The sequence below is a fragment of the Dipodomys merriami genome, unplaced genomic scaffold, assembly GCF_024711535.1.
Source record: "Dipodomys merriami isolate MVZ:Mamm:240054 unplaced genomic scaffold, mDipMer1.0.p SCAF_15, whole genome shotgun sequence".
In the NCBI taxonomy this organism is placed as follows: Eukaryota; Metazoa; Chordata; class Mammalia; order Rodentia; family Heteromyidae; genus Dipodomys; species Dipodomys merriami.
In genome coordinates this window covers 14570442-14593147 of record NW_027202826.1, presented here as the reverse complement: position 1 = coordinate 14593147, position 22706 = coordinate 14570442, and the positions used below count along the sequence as shown (strand labels likewise).

Genomic DNA, 22706 nt, shown 5'->3' with positions numbered 1-22706 from the left:
AAAGCATTTCAAATATAACAAGTAAATAAGGTTGTTGTCAAGGCGGGAAACTGAAGTGAGAATACAGTTCAAAATCCTATTGGTTGAAATTGAGTATGAGGAATACAAGGTTGGTCAAAAAAAAAAAAACCCACTTAATAAAGTTAGGATTCATGCCATTTAATTTTGAAACAGCAATTGTAGATCTTCGATCATGGAATTCCCAGAAACACATGCGTTCTGGGATCTCATTTGTACATTGGCCTTCTGTCTCTGCGCTACTATCATTTCCCTTTCATTTCAGTTGGTATACCAAAACCAATATACAAAGGCTCAGGTTGATCTAAACTTAAATGAATTATTTTCCTGTTTCTGGTAGTAATTGCGTGGGTCTTTTGAGAAAATTATGCATAACTTTATCTGTACTTTCACCACGGATATACTTAACACATCCACCTCTACCCACCACAACTCTACCCTTGATTCCCTGCACTTTCAGCTCTCATCCTTCACCCCTCCTCCCCTCATCCTTCAACCCCTCCCTTCTGTGCTTCTGTCCAGGGTCTCCCTATAGGTAGATGGCACTGCTAGATCCATGTTCGTGAGTCCCTTAATGCTCCACCTCCTTCAGGGCCAGCCATGAGAAGCTCTAACCTTGACACTTCTACAACCAAACAGGCCGCTGTTGCACCCTGAGTTGTTTCTACTTCTACAGTGGTTCTGCAGCTTGGGTGTATGTGAGTGCCCGGCCACTGCTGTATCCTCTCAGAATGCTGGCACTTTATTTCCTTCCCTCCTCCCAGACTGGAAACTTTGAAGAGACATCCTAGATCTCCATCGTGATCACATCACTAGGGCCTGTACCACATCTAGGATAAACTGCAGCATCAATCGATGTGTATATATACTTAACAACACGTTCTCAGCACTGACCACACTCCTGGACTCCAGTGGTGCATGAACAGCTACACTTTCTGGGAATTGTGGTTAATCACCCAAGCAGACCACTTGGAATCAATATCACTCTTAACTCTACTACAAATGGGCATCTTGACAAATAACTTACTCTCTCATGAGCCGCAGTGTTTTTCAATCTGTGAAGCAAGGATAAGGATACTATGGATTCAACTTTTGGGGAACATAAGTTAATTTCATATGAAGATCTGAGGGAAGACATGGTAAGGAAACAGTAAGTAACATAAATATTAACATAAGAATTTTGACCTCTTGGATCAGAACTCTAAATGACTGCCATCAATTTTACATGCCTCCAACTTACTCCTCAAACCTACTCTTCAGCCTTATTTGCTCATAATCATCAATGACATCCCTTCTGGCTTAAATTAATTAATCATCTTCTCTTCCTCCCCCTGAAAAATTCATGTGCTAAAATTTCCTACTATCCAGGACCTTACAATGCCAATTTTGGAGAAAAGAGATTCATGGAGATAATCAAGCTAAAATGAGGTCATCCAGAAAGACTGGTGTCCTTTAAAATGGCAAGTTTGGGAACTCCGCCATGCAGAAGGTATGATGAGAAATAAGGAAAAGATAATCTCTGACGTCCACTGAGAGACCTGGGACAACTCCTGCCCTTAGAGCTTTCAGAAGAAACCAGCTCTAAACAACATCTTGATTTGGTATGTTTAGCATCTGGAACTAGGAAACAGCCGATTTCTCCATTTAAGGTACACAGTTGTGAATTTTATGTACAGAAGCTCCAGCAAGCCATCATTCAATCATTAACCAAGGTTCAAAGCCATTTTCCACCATTAACCCCATCTATAGGCTCTTGGTAGCAGGCATCTTAAGTGTGTGTCCCACTCAGGCAATTATTTCTAAGTACTTAGTCCTGGGGTAAAGGAGGTGTGATTGTTGCCTAGTACTCGTGAGCCTTGGCCAACTGGCACAATCCACATTGTGCTGTGTGTATCACAGCTCTTCATCATGTATCATGCTTTCAATAGGTAACCAACCTTTTTGATTTACACTCAGCATACAATCAAGGCCTGTGTGTTTATTCATCCTGATATTGTTCACTTCAGCAAGCATGGTTTGGGCAGTTGGCATGTGCCAGAAACGCTGTTGTATGATAGAAAAAATGACCTAGAAGTTACTATTATCTTGAGTAGCTAGTAAGTGCCAGACAATCCTCTCTGACCTCTTTTATTTTGTTGAGTCTCAATCAAGGACGTTATATTAATTTACCCTATAGTTCTACTATGTTGAAATTAATGTATTAATCTCATTTTATTGATGACAAAACAGAGGCTCAGAAATGTTATGTAATTTTCCCATAACACGTGTTGGAGAAAGGGCTTTACCTGGATGGATCGATATTTATTATATCCTACTTCCCTTTGTGATTCTTGCCCCTAGTACCAAGTCCAATACCAATCTTTCTTTGATCATCTCAGACAGAAATGGCCACAGACACTTCAACCTAAATGAGTACTATTTTAACATTCATAATAACATGCCTCTGTATTCTTGCTTTCTATATTCTGGAAGATCTTTTGTTTCTTAAGGGGAAGAACCAGCTTTTCTAAAATTGAAAATGGTGATTATATTATGGAAAAATCTAGTGATTCAATGAAATTCTCTAAGTCATTTCCTAAACTCCAAAGGTCAGAGTTCTATATATGCACTTGAGATTGCGTTGACAAAATTCTCTCTCTCCATATATATAACACAAAATTGGCATTATTGATAGTCTTCTGTAAGCTTCACTTGTGTGAGTTATATTCTGCTTCAAGACCTTTGATTTTAATTATGTTATAGAGTGTCAAAGGACTTCTAACACATTCTTAATTTGGGCACCTGCCTACCAATATTTTTTGAAGTTAATGGAAGTGAAACGGTGAGGTCATAAAAGAAGGAAGAAATAAATTCCCAAAATTTAAGAACACTAAGTGAAAGCAGGTAATCCCATGAGCACCATGCAAAATGAAAATGTTGGAGGAAGGCAAAGAAGACTTGATAACAAACCCTTTCAAGGCAATTACAAGTAAAAGAATAGAGTGCTACATCAATCAGTAGGAAGTCTTGCATTTTTGCAAAGTTTTAGAGCATCTAAACAAATTATGAGAGATGAATAAGAGTTGGGAGATGAGCATCATATACTATACAGTTGTCTCTTTGCAGAATTCTGGGCAGTTTTAAATACTAGTCTTGGTATGGATTTCCCAGAGAACAAGTAAATCTGCTATGTGTTTTTGTAAAGTAATCACGAATACATAATCATAACTTGAGTTAAACACCTCTTTCCTTAAATATAAAAATTTTAACTTGCAACACCACCAAAAAATAAGTTGGGTATGCACTTGTGAATTCATTCTTTGAGTTTGCTGGAGTCAGGTCAATAGTATTTTAAGCTCCCTGAGACTCCTTAGAATTGTGCTGGCCCTGTGCCTAAATATATAAAAATACAAACATTCTTAGCAATTAACTGGGCAGCATGGGGTAAATGAGATGAACAAGGAATTCACTGCACAACCTCCATTAGTATTAATGAGAATTGTGCAGTTCATTCCACCATCCTGCTTTTAATTTTCATCTCCTCTGCAGAGTCCACTGCAAAGTATTTATTTTACGGCATACACCCACCCAGGACACCTTTGACTTACCTCGCTAATGAAGGATTTGGCTGTGGCAGGATTCATAACAAGGATGGCTCGTCTAAGAGTGTCTCGATAGCGATTCAGCTCCTCTATCCTCATGGTATCAAAGAGAGTGGTGATCATCTTATTGATGTTGTTTTCTACCTTTTGAAGTGCAACATCCATTCCCTGCTGAGATACTTTGTCCAAAAACTCCTGTATTCCACGGATATCTAGGAATACCAAAGATCAGCAAAGTGTAAATTTATAGCCTGGAAGGAAAATAAAAGCCTTTTCACCTACATAATGACAGTGTATTGTCCAACATTAAAATTACAGAGTTTCTGATGGAACTCTCAAATGTGTTTCAGATTTATCATGATATAATAGTTTATTTATAAGGACAATTCCTAGCTGGCACTCAACCTCTTGAACCAGTTCTTAGCAGGTTAGCTGGAGGTAAGAATCTTAAGAAATTTTCTGCTGGGTTGCCTTCTAATCAGGATCTTTTCTCTTGTGTAGATCCTCAGTTCTTGAGTATCTAGGTGTGAATTACCAGTACTCAACTTACCTAATTGGTATTCTAAAGAATCTCAACTCTGGAAAACATTGGGACAAGATGGACAAAGGTAGGGAACACTTTATTCTCCTAAAATGATGTGAAGAAAATCTATTCCCTACTTTCCTTAGCACTAAAGAATCATATACCACTGAAAACAGGTAAACCGGATTCAAGGTTACATCACAATTTCTTAATATAAGCAAAAATGTCACTACATTGACATTTACAATCCAAATTAAAATATCCTTTTGAGATGTTTCCTTCAAATGTTTTCATGTAGAACACACACACACACACACACACAAACACACACACACACACACACACACACACACACACACACACACACACACAAAGCTGAGGGTGTGGCTCAAGTGGTAGAATATCTGCCTAGCAAATGAAGGTATGAGTTTAAACTTTCATACTGCTAAACGTGAATGGTGGTGGAGGTTATGGTATACATTTTTGTCTATTTTGTGTGCAAAATCTTTGCTCAAGTTTGAATAACTTGGTAGGAGTTAGGTTTCATTTTAGAACAGAAAATATACCATGTGTGTGAAACAAAATCACAAGTATTTTAGCATTCAAACAACTACACATAGTTTTAAATTGATGATAATCTAAATACATTGACAGATATACTCCAAAGAAGAAAAATTCTGAAAAATTTCCAAATGAAAAGTGAAATGTTCATTTCACAGTTAAAGAAAGTAAATAATTTAAAACAAATATATTAGGTAGCCAAATGTTGCTAGCGTTTCTTTCTAGCACCACACTGGTTGGTGATGGAGATGATGTAAATTGAATGATATGGGTGGTATGTGATTCAGACATACTATGTGTTCATATACATGCTTAACTGCTACTATTTCATTATTGTATTCTCCATTATGTGTTCATGGCACAAAATATTGAAAGGAAAAATCACTGGTGAAAAAAGAAACAAATAGGATTTAAGGACTTACAATGGAAGGACTATATCTTGAAACCTGTAATTATGTGTGAGTGTACACACACAAAATTTGTCTCAAGAGAAAAAATTAAAAATAGTAAATAAGCCCATAGAACAAGAAAACTAACAGGTATAAACTTAGAAGTGTCATTGAATTATTAGAGAAGTGTGTATTTTCAAAGTAACTCTTGCTTTGTCTTAATAATTGCCTTCACTGAAAAGTAGTGGAACTGTTATATGTTTTGTTATCTGATATCTCTGATAAACTTCAGAATAAATACATCTTACATTCTTATTCCTAATTACATTATATACCCAAGGTATCGCCAGATTAAAAGAACCTTAGGCTTAGTTAGAACAGAGCAGATATAGATGAATTGGAAGAACAAAGCATTACTTGTTCATTAACTATCAAACTCACAAAATTCCTATGAGGGTAAGACACTGATGTAAAAATTAAAGAAAGGTTTAAATCTGACTGGAAAAGGTTGACACAGGATGAAATATATGCTCATGTCTTTTGAATACCCTAGCCAGGTGATCTTAAACTTTGGTCTGAATCAGAATCATTTAAAAAACTTATTGAGAATACAACAACCTAGACCATATTTCAGAACCTGTAGAATATGTGTCCAAATATGTGTTTGAACTATTACCTTGCTTTCAGTTTAAATTACTTAAATATATATCTAATTCAAGACACAACCAGAAACAGAAGGAAATAGATCCAAGATACTCAGAAAACATTGCATGACTACAACTTAAGACTTCAGATCTCCTGTGTTCTGTGAAACCTTCAGATGATAAAAATAAAAGATCGAAGCACTCTCACATGTCAGCTTTGGGAAGAGTGTGTTCTGTGAAGTATTCATAGAATATTGGACACAATGTTAAGTGCTGGAAGTACACCATAAATACCCATTCCCACAAGGAGACAGACAATAAACAAGTTCACACACTCATCAACATTAATCACAGTTCTTAGAAGAAAGCATTTAGGATTTTCCTGTAGAAGATACCCCGGTATTCTTCTAAGGAAGAGGGTCTATTAGGGAAAACTTGTGAATTTTTTCTCTGCAGAACTGGTGATCTACTGGATGAGAAGTCATTACTTAGGGAAAGACAGTAAAGATAATAGCTCTGAGGTAATGAGAATGAAGGACTGCTTGTTGAAAACCATAAAATAGTGCAGTGTGGATGCCTTGGCCTGAAACAGAAGAATTAGGTGAAGGTTTCTCAGAGAGGGAGGGAAAGATTGTATAGATCAGTGACAAAAAACAGTAAGAGGTTCTGGTTTTATGTTAAATACAATTTTAACTTACTGAAAGTTCTAAGTGGAGATTCTGACATGCAGACAACTAGCAATAAATACAAAGTGAAATTTAGCTTAGATTTGGAAGTAATAAACTGATCTCATAACATGCTTCAAAATTGAGCTTCTTCCCCTGATTTGAAATAATATGACTCCTTCATTTGCTTTTTTATTGTCAGAAATTAAGATCAATAATAGGTAAACTATTATTTGTTGAGAATAGATCTAGAATTTTCCTGATCTTCAAATGCAGAAATACATATAGTAGAGAAATAATTAGACCTAATTAGCATATGTGTGTATATGTGTACACAAAATCTAGTGTGTGATTTAAGCTATTTCAAAGAGTACATGGCTATTATAAAACCACCACTCTATTACTAATATGCCAGACTGACTAAAATACATTGATGACTACCTAAAATAGCAAGCACAAAATCCAAAGTAGACTTCTGGATTAACAGGAGTTAATCAGGAGTAGTTTTGTGTATTGAGAATGACACTAAATACTCATGATAAGTAGTAATTGTTAACTCTGATGAGAGAATGGTTTAGATCATGCCATTAGCTGCTCTGTGTAAAACAATCATTAAAAGAAGAGAGTAGGCCTTTGGTTTTGTTAATTAAACATAAGCATAATCAACTCTCACAATTATTCAGCTACATTATCTGTATGCTGATTAGTTGGTAGTCACTGAGATAAACTTTAAAAATTAGAGAAATAGAAGCAACATGGTACCTGGCCTGAAGGAACTACCAGGCCTATAGCTCCTGGGAGTAGGTGTTATTTGTTGGTAGGAGAAAATTAAATACTAGTTTTACAAATCTTCAGTAGTTATTAATCCTACTGACCAGATAATTATATAACAGCAAGTGGCAGAAGTCTCATTAACATAGTTATTAAGCATTAGATTTTGTAGAGAAGACCTCCACAGCACCATGAGATTTATTTTAAACAGAATAATGCCTACACTTAAATTCTTCAGTTTGTGACTATTCTAGGTTGCACAGCAAAGAGACAGAAACTCCAAAGGCAGAAATGATTGTGGAAAAATATCCCTGCTATTTATGTCGATCACTGGGAAGTTAAAATTGGGAGAAGGAAACAAAAAAATTATAAAGGGAGGCTCCACCCTTGCTGAATGGTCTTAAACTTCTGGAGTGTTCAAGAGATGCCTCCTTGCTACATTTGAAGATTAGGAAAGGGATTATAAGTGAAGAAAGGTGGTGGTTTGTTTACAAGCTGGAAAGGGCAAGGAAATGGATTTATAACCCCCCCTCCCGCACCCTCAAGAACCATCAGAAGGGAACAAAATCCCACTAGAACTTTGATTTTAGCCTGCTACAATCCTTGTAAGACTTCTTACTTACCAAACTGTATTTAGCTTTGGTTAAAGCTTCTAAATGGGAGGTAATTTGTTATACAAGCTATGGGAACCAATATAGAACTATATTTCAATCTTTAAGTTAGTATTTTTTTTAATTTGGTTGAATTTTATTTTTGAATTATCTTGAAAACTTGCTGAAAACTGATGAACCTAACCCCACTTCTCTGCACCGGCTTAATTCCAATCCATCTCCTTCAGATTGAGTCATCTTGGAACAAAATTTGAGGGTGGACTTCCCTTCTTTCCTTTCTTTCTTCCTTCCTTCCTTCCTTCCTTCCTTCCTTCCTTCCTTCCTTCCTTCCTTCCTTCTTTGTTTTGTGCCAGTACTAGGGCTTGAATTCAGGTTATGAGTGATGTTCCTGAGCTCAAGGCTAATGCTCTACCACCTGAGCCCAGTTCCACTTCTGGCTTTTTAGTAGTTTGCTGGAGATCAAGAGTATCATGGACTTTCCTGCCTGGGCTGGCTTCCATTTGCAAATCTTAGTTCTCAATCTCCTGAGTAGCAAGAATTACAGACATGAGCTGCCAGCACTACAACTGCTTCCAAAGCATCTGTCCTAAGAGAATAACTGAGGAACAAGTGGTACAATTTCTTGTTTCACAGACTCCTTTAGAGACCCACAAGCATTATTCATTCTTTCCTTAGTAAATGTGTGCATCCAAACTTTCAGCATTTCTTGATTATAGACTATTAGTCTAATCTATTTGATTCCTTTAAGGGACTTAGGACCTTGGTGAGTTTGCAAGGAAAGGCACTCTACCACTTGAACCCATGCCTCCCTCCTCCCTGCCTTTTTTCTCTATCCAGACTGTATAAAAAGTAGGGCCAGGTGCCAGTGGCTCACACCTGTAATCCTAGCTACTCAGGAGGCTGAGATCTGAGAACTGCAGTTCAAAGCCATCCCTGGCAGGAAAGTTCCTGAGACTCTTATCTCCAATAAACCACCAGAAAACTGGAAGTGGTGCTGTGGTGCAAGTGGTAGAGCACTAGCTTTGAGCTGAAGAGCTCAAAAAGTAGGGTCTAGTTATTTACATTTCCTACTAGTTCATATTGCATTTTGTTTAAATACAGAGCATTTTAAATAAAAAATATTACAACACTCAACAAATGTAAACCATTTTCCTGCTTGCCTTTAATGGTTTTTGATTACTCATTTAATTCAAGTAATACTTCAGGTCACCAAAGAAAAAATAATCTGTAGAAAACTGTGTTCGTAGTGTTACAGGCTGTGAAATGGGGACTGGACATCAGGGAAGTGATTAGGGACTCAATACAGGGACCACATTGTACAACAAAAGGAGGGAAACAGAGTCTACAGAGAGACAGGGGGCTGTGCCCGTTTTCTTTTATTTTTGTTGGTAGTGGGGCCTGAACTCTGGGTCTGGGCGCTGTCCCTCAGCTTTTCAGCTCAAGGCAAGCACTCTACCCCTTGACACACAGTGCCACTTCTGGTTTTCTGGTGTTTATTGGAGATAAGAGTCTCATGGACTCTTCTTGCCCCGGCTGGCTTTGAACTGCCATCCTCAGATCTCAGCCTCCTGAGTAGCTAGGATTACAGATGTGAGCCACTGGCTTGCCTGAGTGTGCCACTCTTAATAGAAGCCCACACAGAGCTCTGGGGACTGGATGGTGTCCAGAGTGATCCAAAGGTAGTCGTCAAAGGGAGGAGAGACTTAGAGTCTTGCATGGATTGTGGTAAGCTGCAGAGATTTCTCTAAAGATTATTCAATGGCAAGCACTTGGCAAACAAAGTAATAAGTCCCAAAGTTTTGCACAGGCATTTGAGGCCACAGGGCCAGTCCATCCTGAAACTCCTCTTATGTGTATGAAGTTTACTATTTGGGTTTGCAGGAAAACTTGATGTGAAAAGTCCTTCTAAGTCATTTTTAGTCAACATTTCCATCTTTCTTTCATAAAACCACATTATCTAGAGGGAAATAGACTGCATTTGATGTCAGAAAATCTGATTTGGAGACACAGATTGATACTTCCATAGCTAGTTAACTTGAAATCAGTTTCAGAGTTGATATCTTGTATTTCTGTCTTTAAAGTATCCATTTCCTTTATTTAAATAACATGATGACATTTTTTTCATTTAAGAAATAAGCCTGGAGCCCTTGCTCATGTTCCATATATGCTCAATGCACCACATTCTATTGCTGGATGTTCCGTTAGTCCCATGCTAGTCAATCTGTTATCCATGTCCTTGGCCCATAGTCACAATACTCAGCCAGAGATTGAAATTTAATATAAAAGTAGTATAAAAGAAATGTTCTTTCATTTGTGCCACAAGTTATAGTGATTTAGTTTTGAGATTGCTGGAGTCAGTACGTCTAGAGAGACAATAGCTGACGTGAACAGACAAGACAGATAGATGTTCCTTAGAGTTCTCAATTGCACACTAAAGAGGAAGAAGGGAAGGGATAAAGAAAGAAATTTTAAAAAAGGAGAAATAGAGAAGAAGAGGAGGCAAAGAAGGAGGAGGAAGAGGAGAGGGAGGAGGAGGAATGAGAAAGGGAAAGGTGGGGAAAGGAAAGGGAAGGAGGAGAAGGGGGGAGGAGGGAGAGAAGAGGAAGGAGAAGAGGAAGGAAGGGAGGGAGGGAGGGACAGATGGACTAACAGAGGAAGTATGCACTATACATACATATATAGCAAGATATTCACTAGCTATACATAGAGATAGACACACACATAAAAATCTTGTAGTTTTGTGATGAAAATGAAGAGGATTAAGCAATAAATTATGCTTTAATGTGGCAATGCTAAAACAAAAAAAGTGAAATTATTGAGTTAAAAGGTTTTAAATAGGTTATTTTATTTTATTTTTTTGATTGATCATGGAGCTTGAACTCTAGGCCAGGGCGCTGTCTCTTAGCTCTTCAGTTCAAGGCGAGCATTCTACCACTTGAGCCACAGTGCTACTTCTGGTTTTCTGGTGGTTAATTGAAGATAAGAGTCTCATGGACTTTTCCTGCCTGGGCTGGCTTTGAACCACGATCCCCAGATCTCAGCCTCCTGAGTAGCTAGGATTATAGGTGTGAGCCACTGGAGCGGGGCTCTAGCACTTACTATTTTATCAGTCATCCATATCTTTGACATCTGAGTTGGGTTAACTAATTCTACCAGCTTCCCATAACAAACTTCCAAGATTGAATGGGCTTAATTCAATGGTAAGAATTTAAGGATTACTGCCATTGAAGTGTATAAAATGATGGCTTTATTATGATAGCCAAAGAAGAATTGTAATTTTTCTAATCAAATAGTTATACAGTAAATCTAATCAAGTACATTAGCGTAGAAACATCTCAGTACATAATGTAAAATGTACTCTAAGCCAGAAATAAGTTACCCTATTGCATACTGTACAGCAGAAGAAAACATCTAAATAGACTATTCCTTGAATCAGACCTTGGCTTACCATTGTGTCAATCACTGTGAAAAGGAAATGGAAGCAAATGTTAAGTAAAACAAAACAAACCCTTGTTCTCAGGGAGTGTGTCTTTATCCTCTGATATAATGCAGAATCTATTACAGGCAGAGGACTCTTGCAATCCTACTCACTCCCCAAATTGCACTTGTAATTTTACCAAAGAAAGCAGCATTCTCAGGAATATATCAAAACAGCAATTCACTATCTGATCATTACATTCAAATATTACCTTTAAAATATTGAATTCAATAAGAAAAGGGCCTGTCAGTAAGTTTTCATGCGTAATTTTTCATCTATTCATCCTGTTCCCCTTTGAGTAGATTAAGCACATTTAATCATTTTGATTAATTAATTGAAGACTTCAGTTTGAGCAGTAAGATGTTGGCACTGCATTTCAGCCAAATGTGGCATTTCTGAAATTATGACAGTATGTTGAACATTAAAATTTAACTTAGGACCATGTGATTTCCATTTTTCCATTCCATTTCCATTCCACTTTCCCTTGGCTTTTCTCCTTAATCCCTCTCCCTATTCCTCACTTTCTCCTTTTATCCTTCCTTCCTTTTTTCCTTCCTCTTCCTCCCTTTTCCCCTCCTAACAATACACATATATATGTATATTACTATCTTATTAATATAATTCATCATAGATCTCAATGAATTTCCCTAACATTTGAATGGAAAGGCCTGCTCTATTTGTAACTTTGTAGGCTTTTAATCATTGAACATTAAAAAAGTTATTCATATGGACTTTCACTTCATGGATTATGAGGGTCATATAGTGAATGATTTTTACCACTTGTAGTTTATTTTTAACTTAAATTTAAAAATAAATACAGTCAAAGTATGTGTTAGCTCTTGAGTTGATGCAGCCTAATGATTATGACCCATCACTGAGATTTTGTATATGACAAGAACTTGTGATTTGAAGAAAAGATAATAGAATTTCAGTATTAGGGCTATCTTTACAATAATGTTGATCAACATTTTAAAAACATGTCTCACTAATGAACAAGTCTGAAGTAGTAGAATACACAAGTTTTACCTACTGGACATAACACATACTAATGCAAAGAAAATAGTTCAATCAGCTGGTTGGATTAATTATATGCTTATTGATGCACACTGAAGTAAATGAGAGAATAGAAATCTTGGAGAGAAGCCAAATGAGTCATAAACAGCTTTAAGACTGTCAAGAGAGAAAGTCAACAATATTATAGTCATCAGACGTTTGAAAACCCCCTTGGGGTAATCATAAACACTTGCAATCAATTAAGAGGAATGTGTCCATTTTATGGGTCTTGATTAAACCTATATCAGGACTACACAGAATAAATGTTGTGCTTCTCAGGAATATACTTATCTAATCTTCATTTCAGATGGGGTTTCCATGTAGTAATTAAATGGTAAGAAAAGGGTGATATAATGAAGGATAGATGTCCCTTGACTATATACTAACCATTAATTTGTGGTCATTAAATCAATGACTTTACTCTGTTGAGATGACCCAAAATAACTCACTTCTGAACTCAGAAATGTATATATTTTGTATTCATTAATATCCTTTATATATTTCTACCAATAATATTTAATTTAATCACTTCTGTGCTGAGATTGTTTATCTCACCCATGTATTATGCATATTTCAGTCTCTGACTGAATCATAAAGATTTACATACAGTCAAAAATCTTGTAGACTAGAAAAACTTCTTCTGAAGCTATAAGAATAAAAGTCAGAACAGCTAGTGTTTAGCCGATGAAAACAAACAAAATTAAATTCAAACTAAACTTACCTAACACATGTTTTAAAATGTCTGGTAAATAAATTTGAGTTTTCATGAAAATATTTATAATTTCCACACGTGTTTCTTTTCTCTTAAGCCATCTTCCATAAAACTAAAAAGGAAGTTCATGCATCTGTATGCATCTATTTTTGACCTTTCAGGAATAAAGGATCTTCATGTTATTTAGGCCATGATGTACATCACCAAGCTCTTAGGCTTAGCAAAAAATCAAGCTGGGCATATGATTAGATTTATGGATGTGAATCCATATTCATGATCTATAATATGCAACAAAGAGACAAACCAAAGAGAAACGATTTTTCTTTTGTTGAGTAATATGTGAAGATAGCCTAAGGTCCTACTGAGTATACTCTTGCCTGAAAATGAAGGCAACATATAGAGTTCTGGGTATGCTGAAAATGGGCTTATGAAATGCTTTTACTAACCTCATATTCTTCTTGTTATAGCAGAAACTGGTCTGCTCTGTGTCATTGTAGGACATCCTCTTGTGTCCACAGCATGGCCTGACCCAACAGATTTGAATATTAGGTTAGGGGACCAATAATGTTCCAAGCCAAAGGACATTAACAAAGCTAAAGATCTCCTCTGATGAAACACATGTACTTTATGGCTATGCATTCTAGCCAATCAGCAGCGCCAACCAGTTTTCTCCAGCCTAGGAATTCAAATTTTCCTTTCATAAATACACTCAGAAATAAATTTTTCCAAGGAAGTAATGTATCTGCCCTCCCCCCCCACCAATAAAAGGACCAGCTCTTTCAATAACTTTGTGATTTCTGTACTTGGCCAGCTCTTAAATCTTTAATTCTAGATTGCTTCTATTATCTACACACCCAGGCTCATTCTTTGCTTAGCTGTCTATGATAGTGAGGATGGAAGTACTCACTACCTAGCTCATGTAATTGTAACCACTCTGTACAGTATTTTCACGATAAAAAAAACTATTAATTAAAAAAAGGAAGTGTCTTCTGGCTAAACCCATTTATTATGATTCATAATTGGAGGGGCTGGTCAATATGAGTGGCACATTAAATGATAGGACATTCCCTTTAGAAAGGAGAAATTACAGCAAAGTAACTTTAAAATGTATAACAAGTGCTTCTTGTTTTGCCAAGAAGAAGTCAAGATCCCACTTCTAGACATGACAGCAGGTGATACTTTGAGTGAAAGTAATAGTTCTAGATAGAGATTGAGGGGTACAGAAGTTGAAACATAAAAATATACATCAATTTGAAAGAAAAAAAAAGAACAACAATTCTCCATGCTTAGGCAGACTAGAATGGGTTCAGGAAGAGATAGTCACTTTCCTTACTCATTTTCTCTTTTATTTTTGATTTTTGGCTGTTTTTATGTTTTTAAAATATATTTAATGTTTAAGGAAGAATAATTTTAGATTTGTTTCTATATTGTCTGTTTTCAGTTTCACCTAATTCTGCCTTTATTTTATTAATATCTTTTTAATTCATTGTTTTAAGATAGCTTTATTTAGCTACATTCTGACATTTAGTTTCTCATTATTTAAATCTTTGTTTTCAAATATAGGAACATCTTGACTTTATTAGTTTATTTACTTATTTGTAGTAATTGTTAAGGAAATTATTAATTAACATCTACTATATAAACTATACTTTTAAGGTATTTCAGGATGACAAATTGATTATATATTTGGATATCTCTTTTGACCTTCAACATGTTTTTCTACAAAAAGATACTAATTTATTCAAACCAACTTCTTAGTATTATATTTCTAGAATTAAAGTAATACATGCAGGAGCAATGCTTCTTTTGTACACACATGTAACTGTAAGTGTTATGGTCTGAGTGTTATTTCCAATACTCATGTGTTGTAAACTTAATCATCAGTGGAACAGTGTCAGGAGAAGGTGGTGCTATTGAAAGGTTTTAGGTCTTGAGAGCTCTCCTCTTATGAATATTAATGCTATTATAACGAGGGCTTGAAGAAGTGGGTGAACCCTCTTCTTCTGTTTTGCCACCTGAGTACAGAGTGTTTCTTTCCCTTTGGTTCTTCTTCATCCTGTTATGTGAAGACAAGAAAGCCTTCTTAATCACTAGACATGAGTGACCCTACAATTCTCAGCCTGGAACTGGAAGCAATGAATTTCTCTTCTTTATAAATTACCCATTCTTGGATATTCTATAATAACAACATAAACAGACTTAGTAAGAAAAGTTACAGGGGCTGGGAAGGTGGCTCAGTGGTATAGCGCTTGCCTTGCAAGCCTGAGGCCCTGGGTTCAATTCCTCAGCACCATATAAGCAAGAAGAAAAAAGCTGGAAGTGGCGCCGTGGCTCAAGTGGTAGAGCGCCAGCCTTGAGCTGAAGAGCTGAGGGACAGCGCCCAGGCCCAGAGTTCAGGCCCCACAACTGGACCCCCCCCCCAAAAAAAAAAGAAAAGAAAAGTTACAATTCCTTCCCATAATAATGTACATCCAATATTCTCCCAGTATCAGTAAGTATACAACCACTGTGGCCTTTCACTAAAACTATATTGTTCATTTATGTTATTGACTTTTGAGGTACCTATTAGTTTCTCATAAGCAATAGAGATTTATTCTACAATCACAAGACTCCATTAAAACTATACAGAAGGAGAATTAGGTGGAGTGGCACATTTTAAGTAATCTTGTAAAAAACTGACTTTAATTTCATGATATGCATAGATGCTGCTGCAAAAATTCCCAGGTGTCCTCAAAATATTTATTTTTCTTTTAAATGCAAAGTCCCAAAGTAAGAGAATTAGCATTTAAAACATACTATATTTCTTAACAAGGCATGATGAAAATCAGCTTGCTTTTCAAATCATAAAATATAAATTCATCAGGTAGCATTTATTCCAATCATTTTTGTTAAAGAACCATAATAGAAAGTAAATAAACATCTCTTTGGGTTCTACAGCAAGTGCCACTCAAAGGAATAACATAAACGCAACTGCTTTCCAATCCTTAAGAGTATTTGAATCCTTCTCTTCTGCAACATCCATACAGATTGACTCTCTCAAGCACCAGGTGAAAAAACCCTAAACCAAAACAAAAACCTAAGAATCAGTCTCAGTAGAGACAAATGCTATTATTCAGGTAGATATTGAGCTTTAGCTGTACTAGAAACATGACATGGGATTGAATCCTGAGATGATAGCTATGTTAAAGGAGAAAATACGTTGCTTATTGATGTACTGTTAGTCTACCTACTTCCCCTCAGCTTTTCTTTCTCCTCTACTGTGACATCAGCTGCTTTAAATGTATGTGGAGAGACTAAAGGCCCTATCAATCCTATTACAATAGGAAATCTTAGCTTAGGGGAGGGCTTACACCCTTGTGGCTTCGTTGAACGCAACTGTATCCAGTCATGAGGGGTTTCCAACCAGACACAAATGTTTTGTTGGGGAATGAAGCTTTTATATCATTATGGGTGGAACTTTTACTTTTCACATTGAATACATTTCTAATAGTTATGACACAAGCATAGGGCATTGTTCACTTCTATTCTCCTGTTTCATTTGAACATTTGATATATCAGTGGGACAAGCTCCCTGGAATTTACCTTCAGAATTGTTCATAAGTGTCACTATCAACTAAATCTTCTACTATAGACATAATGTCCTGTTGGTTTATAAAAAAGAGCTTCAGTTTCAGTATCCTTGTTTGTAGTATTATAACATTTCAGCCAGCCAAATTTAGGAGGAGATTCATGATTGTTTCTTTTTCTTTCCATAGGTAGAGGGTTTTTTTCCCCCACTTTCTCTTTATTATACAAAGAAAGGGTCAGAACTTTATTATACCTGGGTATTTCTGGCTCTGTAACTGTCCATTCTAAGCCTCAGTAGAATGGCCGCTTCCTGGACATTTACATAAGTATTTTGAACTTGCTACTTTTCTAACTTAGCGACTAAGTAAGTGTACTGTGTTAGAAAGCTTTTCTCATCTTTCCATTGGATTCTGATTCCTGAAGAATGTGGTCTTATTTATGAGGAAGGTCATCCACATCAACAACATGAACAAGACTTAAAGACTCAAGAAGCTTGCTTCTTAAATGCAACTGAAAATCAAATGTCATTTTATGGAGGGGTTAATTTTGTTCTCACTCTACTCAAAGCAAAGTGCTGGCTCTGTTGGATCTTAATGCTCAGAAATTCTCATCAACAAATGGGCCTGGTCAATAATGGTTTTGTTAAATGCATACCTGATAAATCCAGGGTTTGCTTGGGCCATTCCAGGTCAGCAACAGGGATACAGCAGTGAACATGGGCATGATTTCAGGGCTTCGTAGACAAACCCCAAGGCCATTCTCAATGCTCTATGCAGCCTGGCTCTTGATGATCTTTATTGTACTATTTTGAGAACTCTGTTCTGTCTCCAGCAATGCATTAAAGTTACCTCTTTGGGGGGTTGCAGTTTGTAAAAATACAGTATTGTTGCATTGGTATGGAAGCTCATCATCAGAGCCTATTATTTGATGAGAACAACCGGAGTCAACTAATGGAGACAACATTGGTCAGAGGGCCACCATTGCTGCCTGAGTCCACAGCGATTCTTGGCATGATGATATGTCTACCATTACAGATGGGGCACAAAATAAAGGACTTAAATTTCTGAGAAGAAAAAGAGAAAGGAAGGAAGGAAGAAAAGAAGGAAGGAAGGAAGGAAGGAAGGAAGGAAGGAAGGAAGGAAGGAAGGAAGGAAGGAAGGAAGGGAGGGAGGGAGGGAGGGAGGGAGGGAAAATAGAAAGAGTAAGAAAGAAGAGAAAGAGTAAGAAAGAAAGAGAGAAAGAAAGCAAGAGAGAGGAAGAGAAAGAAAGATTCATTTTGTGTATTACTTGTGATTCCTGCTAAGAGTTCATCTGTTGGCTTGCTAGTAGGGTAAAGCTACACTGCAGTGGTGTGGTCCATTTTTGGCCCAGGTATATTGACTATTTTAGATCTCTGACTACTTCAGGGATTTCTGAATGAGATGTTCATAGTTCACTTAGGCATTACTATCATTAGGTTGGACATCCCACTGTCACATTATAATCCACACAGGATCAACTCAGACCAAGGAAAAGATTCTTAAAGCTGTCAAGGAGAAAAGGGTAATCACCTATAAAGGGAAACCAATTAGAATCACCTCAGATTTCTCAGCAGAGACAATCAAAGCAAAAAGAGCCTGGAATGATGTATGCCATGCCCTAAAAACAAACAACTATCAACCAAGAATACTGTACCCAGCTAAACTCTCCTTCATAACTGAAGGCCAAATAAAAACCTTCCATAGCAAAGAAAAATTGAAACAATACATCTCCACCAAACCAGCCCTACAAAAGATTCTTAAAGATGTCCTACACATAGAAAACCATCAAGACCACAATAAAGGCCAAGAAACTGCACCCAAACTGAGAATCCAAGAACCATAGGAAGAACCCAGTTTTCGCAGCCCCCAAGAAGGTGGATAACATGGCAGGAACTCCCAAATACCTCTCAGTCCTATCTCTTAACGTTAACGGACTGAACTCTCCAATTAAGCGACATAGACTGTCTACTTGTATTAAAAAACAAGATCCTTCTATCTGCTGCCTTCAGGAGTCACATCTTGCCCGTAAAAACAAACACATTTTCAATGTTAAGGGCTGGAACAAAATCTACCAAGCAAATGGCTCCCATAAACAGGCGAGAATTGCAATCCTAATATCAGATAAAATAGACTTCAAATTAAAATTCGTGAGAAGAGATAAAGAAGGTCGCTACATACTAACTAAGGGATCTCTCCTTCAGGAGGATATTACAATTCTAAATATCTATTCGCCAAACAATGGAGCACCCAAATTTATCCAAGAAACACTACTTTCCCTCAAATCCCACATAGATCCAAAGACATTAATTGTTGGGGATTTTAACACACCACTCTCCCCACTAGATAGATCAACTCGGCAAAAACTCAACAGAGAAACCGCAGATCTAAACAGCTGCATAGATCAACTAGATTTAACAGACATCTACTGAACATTTCACCCAGCAGCATCAGAATACACGTTTTTCTCAGCAGCACATGGAACATATTCTAAAATAGACCACATTTTAGGCCACAAAGCAAACTTGTCTAAATTCAGAAACATTGAAGTTATACCTTGCATTCTCTCTGACCACAAGGGAATAAAATTAGAATTCAACACCAAAAGCCACCAAAAAAAGTCCGGTAACACATGGAGGCTGAACAACACACTGCTGAATCACGAGTGGGTCATGGAAGAGATTAGAAAGGAAATTCAAATGTTCATGCTATTCAACAAAAATGAACACAAATTACCAGCTCCTCTGGGATATCATTAGGTTTTGAAAGTAAACCGTGTCATTTTTATTGCTTATTGAACCATTCAAAGTCCAATAAGAGTATGGGAAAGAGATTCAACAATACCTCACAGTGAAGAAATCAGATGAATGTTTCAAATTCTATATCTTTGACAGTGTTTCTAGTATTGAGGAGTGTTGAAAGTGACATGTGTTGTGGTACATGCCATTAATCCCAGAACTTTGCAGGCAGAAGCAGGAAGTCTGTGAGTTCTAAGCTAGCTTTGGCTAAACAGCAGGAACCATGCTAGCCTGGACAAAATAAAAAAATCTTGCCTCATTAAAAAAATGTGGTCTACAGAGATTTTGTTTTGTTTCGTTTACTTAATGCAGGTCTTCCAAGAAAGACATAACAGCATCTTCATTGTTTTACAGGTAATGATTGACATGAAAGTTGTGTGAGATAATAAAGACTAGCATTTAAGACCCTACATTCATTTTTTGATCTTTCTTGGATATGATGCTTCATTGTTTTTTTTTTTTCCTGTAAACAAGCTGGAATAGCAGCCTGGCCTACATAGAGCTTAGAGGATTTAGACTTAATTCTGCATCAGTCTGCTGGAGTCTCTTGTTAGGCTGACATGAGTCTGGTTCGTAAGGATTATGAGTTACACAGCTTGTCCAATCCTCCTATAATTACCCAGGCAGGCCATAGTCCTATGCATTACCAATATCTGTAAGTTTTATAGAAATGTCTTGTAGTTCTTGCAGCTGACCATTCTTAATAAAAGGTCTGAATATACATAGGAAATAACTGAGAGAAAGGTGAAAGTTATGCCTATTGAAATAGGAACTATGGATTTGCTGAAGAAAGGGAGGAAGGGAAGGGAAGATAGAAAGAATTAGAGACACACACACACACACAGAGAGAAAGAGAGAGAGAGCCAGAGACAGAAAGACACAGAGACACAGAGAGAGAGACAGAGAGAGCACACTCACACATGGAAATGCAACATCCTTAGACTTTTCAAGGCACAGAGAAGGGCATTAACTTATCTTTTATTTTCAGCATCATTTCAGTTGTGTTCATGAGAGAAAACACTTAAGTGTAAATATATTAAACTAGAAAAAGTAGCTTAGATTTGGATTAACCTATCTCTGAGAGCTGCCATGCCTGAGCAGATGGTTCTACTCACAATGTCTTTACTATTCCTATAATCTCGCAAGTAAGAATCCTAAAAATAGCCAATATATCTTATGTCTTATAGCCAATATCTGCTCTGCCATGAAGGGGCAAGAAAACCATCAGATTAGAGGTCTAGAATAAGGACTAATGAACAACAGTTAGGCCTAGAATAAGGACTAATGAACAACAGTTAGGCTTGTGGGTTATTTTGGGAGCAGTATTCCTTAGTTGTCCAATTAGAAAATTTTTCCTTTCACTGAGGTGATCCATGGTGTTGCTCTGGAAATCATTTAGCTCATCTCCAATTGACTCACCACAGTCGTGATAGTTGTGGGTAACAGACTTCCTACTCCCAGACCAAAGCACAGACTATTCAAGCCCAAGTAAATATTTTCAACCTAGATTAATACTTCTTGGCAAAGTGGGTACATTTCTGTAGGAATTTAAGGAGAAAGTTGCCTGACTTTTAAAAGTAGATTCTGATAGTTTCTGGGATTTCTTTAGTTGCCTGAGACTAGTCTAATGCCATGACTGTTTGAGAACAATTCACTTTATGAGTGTACTGCTCAGAGTATCCTTAAAGACAGATGAGAAAAAGTGAATGGATTGGGTCCCAGACAGTCCCTGTCACTCACATTACTCAGTATATGGGGAAATCTGTCAGAACCTAACAAGGGAGAGAGTGAGAGCGAGTTCTCCATGAGTCTCATAATGCACATTTTGCAAACACATTTGCTCTCTAGAGAAGAGGGTATGTTGGTCCCCTACGGTCAGGGCTACTTAGCTGTATTTCATCCCCCCACAGTACAGCACAGACCTCAACCGCTTTGCTCCATAAGGCCTACTGAATTGTAGATCAATAGCAACTGAAGCCCAGTGCTGGTGGCTCACACCTGTAATCCTAGCTACTCAAGAGGTTGAGATCTGAGGATCACAGTTTGAATCCAGACTAGGAAGGAAAGCCCAAGGGTCTCTTATCTCTAACTACCAAAAAACCATAAGTGGAGCTGTGACTCAAGTGGTAGAGTTCTAGCCTTGATAGAAAAAGTTTCGGGATTGAGTATCCCAGGACTGGCACACACACACAAAACTCCCCCCGCAAAAAAATAAAACCCTAAATGAACAAGTTACCTAACACTGATTCATGTCTCATGGGGCCTTTTTTATTTCTCCACATTTCTGAAAACTTTAATACCAAGTAATTGTATAAAGAGGTAACTCTATAATTCAGGTTATGAGTATCTTGATTAATGTTCTCCCCCCATCACTCCCTTCCATTCTTAGCCTTAATTATGTAATTCAATGTTTTCATAATTTACATCAAATATAATGTGAATATATGTGTGTATGTGTGTGTATGTGTGTGTGTGTGTGTGTGTGTGTGTGTGTGTGTGTGTGTGTGTGTGTGTGTGTGTGTGGCTCAGGGTACTTTCAATGCCATGCTAGTGTAAGTTCCCTTGCTCTGCTGTGGGACAATGGCTATTGTGTAAATCAGCTGCTATTTCTGCTAATGATATCATATATCAGCCTACTTTGAATATTCTTTTTCTATGCTTCCGAGAAGGTTTAATTAGTAGAATTTCCCAATTTAAATATAGCATATTTCCTGTTGTTCATATGTAGGATAGGACACAGGTGATTGTACCTCTTTAATGAAGAGTTTTACTTTCTGAACTTCTAATTCACATTTCATTTGTGAACTTATCTTTTCAGTTTGTCAGAAATCAATCTTAGTTCTTTTTCAGCTACTCTTCTAGTAGCTGAAAGCCAGAACTGTAGGAGAAAACATTCATGTTTGGATTTAGGCTTCTTGATTTCAAGGTTGCTTGACCCCTCAGTACCTCAAATTTGCAAACAACAACAATGACATTAATAACAATTAGTTCAGAAGGCTATCATACAGATAATTGGACAAACTGTGGATAGAGCAAACAACTGCTATTGGATTACCCTTGGTTCTTACATTTTTGGCAGCTACAACTAAATGATATGCCATTGAAATATTCATTCTAGCTCCTGGCAAATAGGAATGCTCAGAGACATTTTTAATATTTCAGTTGCTGTAAGACTTGATCACACTTTCTCTCTATTGAAGTGGCTGTTTTCTCACATAGAATTGTCTCAGAAAATTCTACCTATCTTTAATAGCCAAGATCAAAGTCTACCACAAAGCCACCTTTAATGAGTAATGCCTAACTTAAACCCTTTTCTCA

General features: G+C 37.0%; 1 protein-coding gene across 3 annotated transcripts in view; it reads right to left on the bottom strand.

Annotated features, from left to right (window-relative positions):
- Positions 1–22706, bottom strand: part of Grid2 (glutamate ionotropic receptor delta type subunit 2) — a 1042163-nt gene that overhangs the window by 500549 nt on the left and 518908 nt on the right. For all 3 annotated transcript variants that reach the window (XM_070022289.1, XM_070022287.1, XM_070022288.1), the window contains one exon: positions 3606–3811. In XM_070022289.1, the coding sequence (XP_069878390.1) occupies positions 3606–3811 (206 nt within the window). The remainder of the gene's footprint in view (positions 1–3605; positions 3812–22706) is intronic.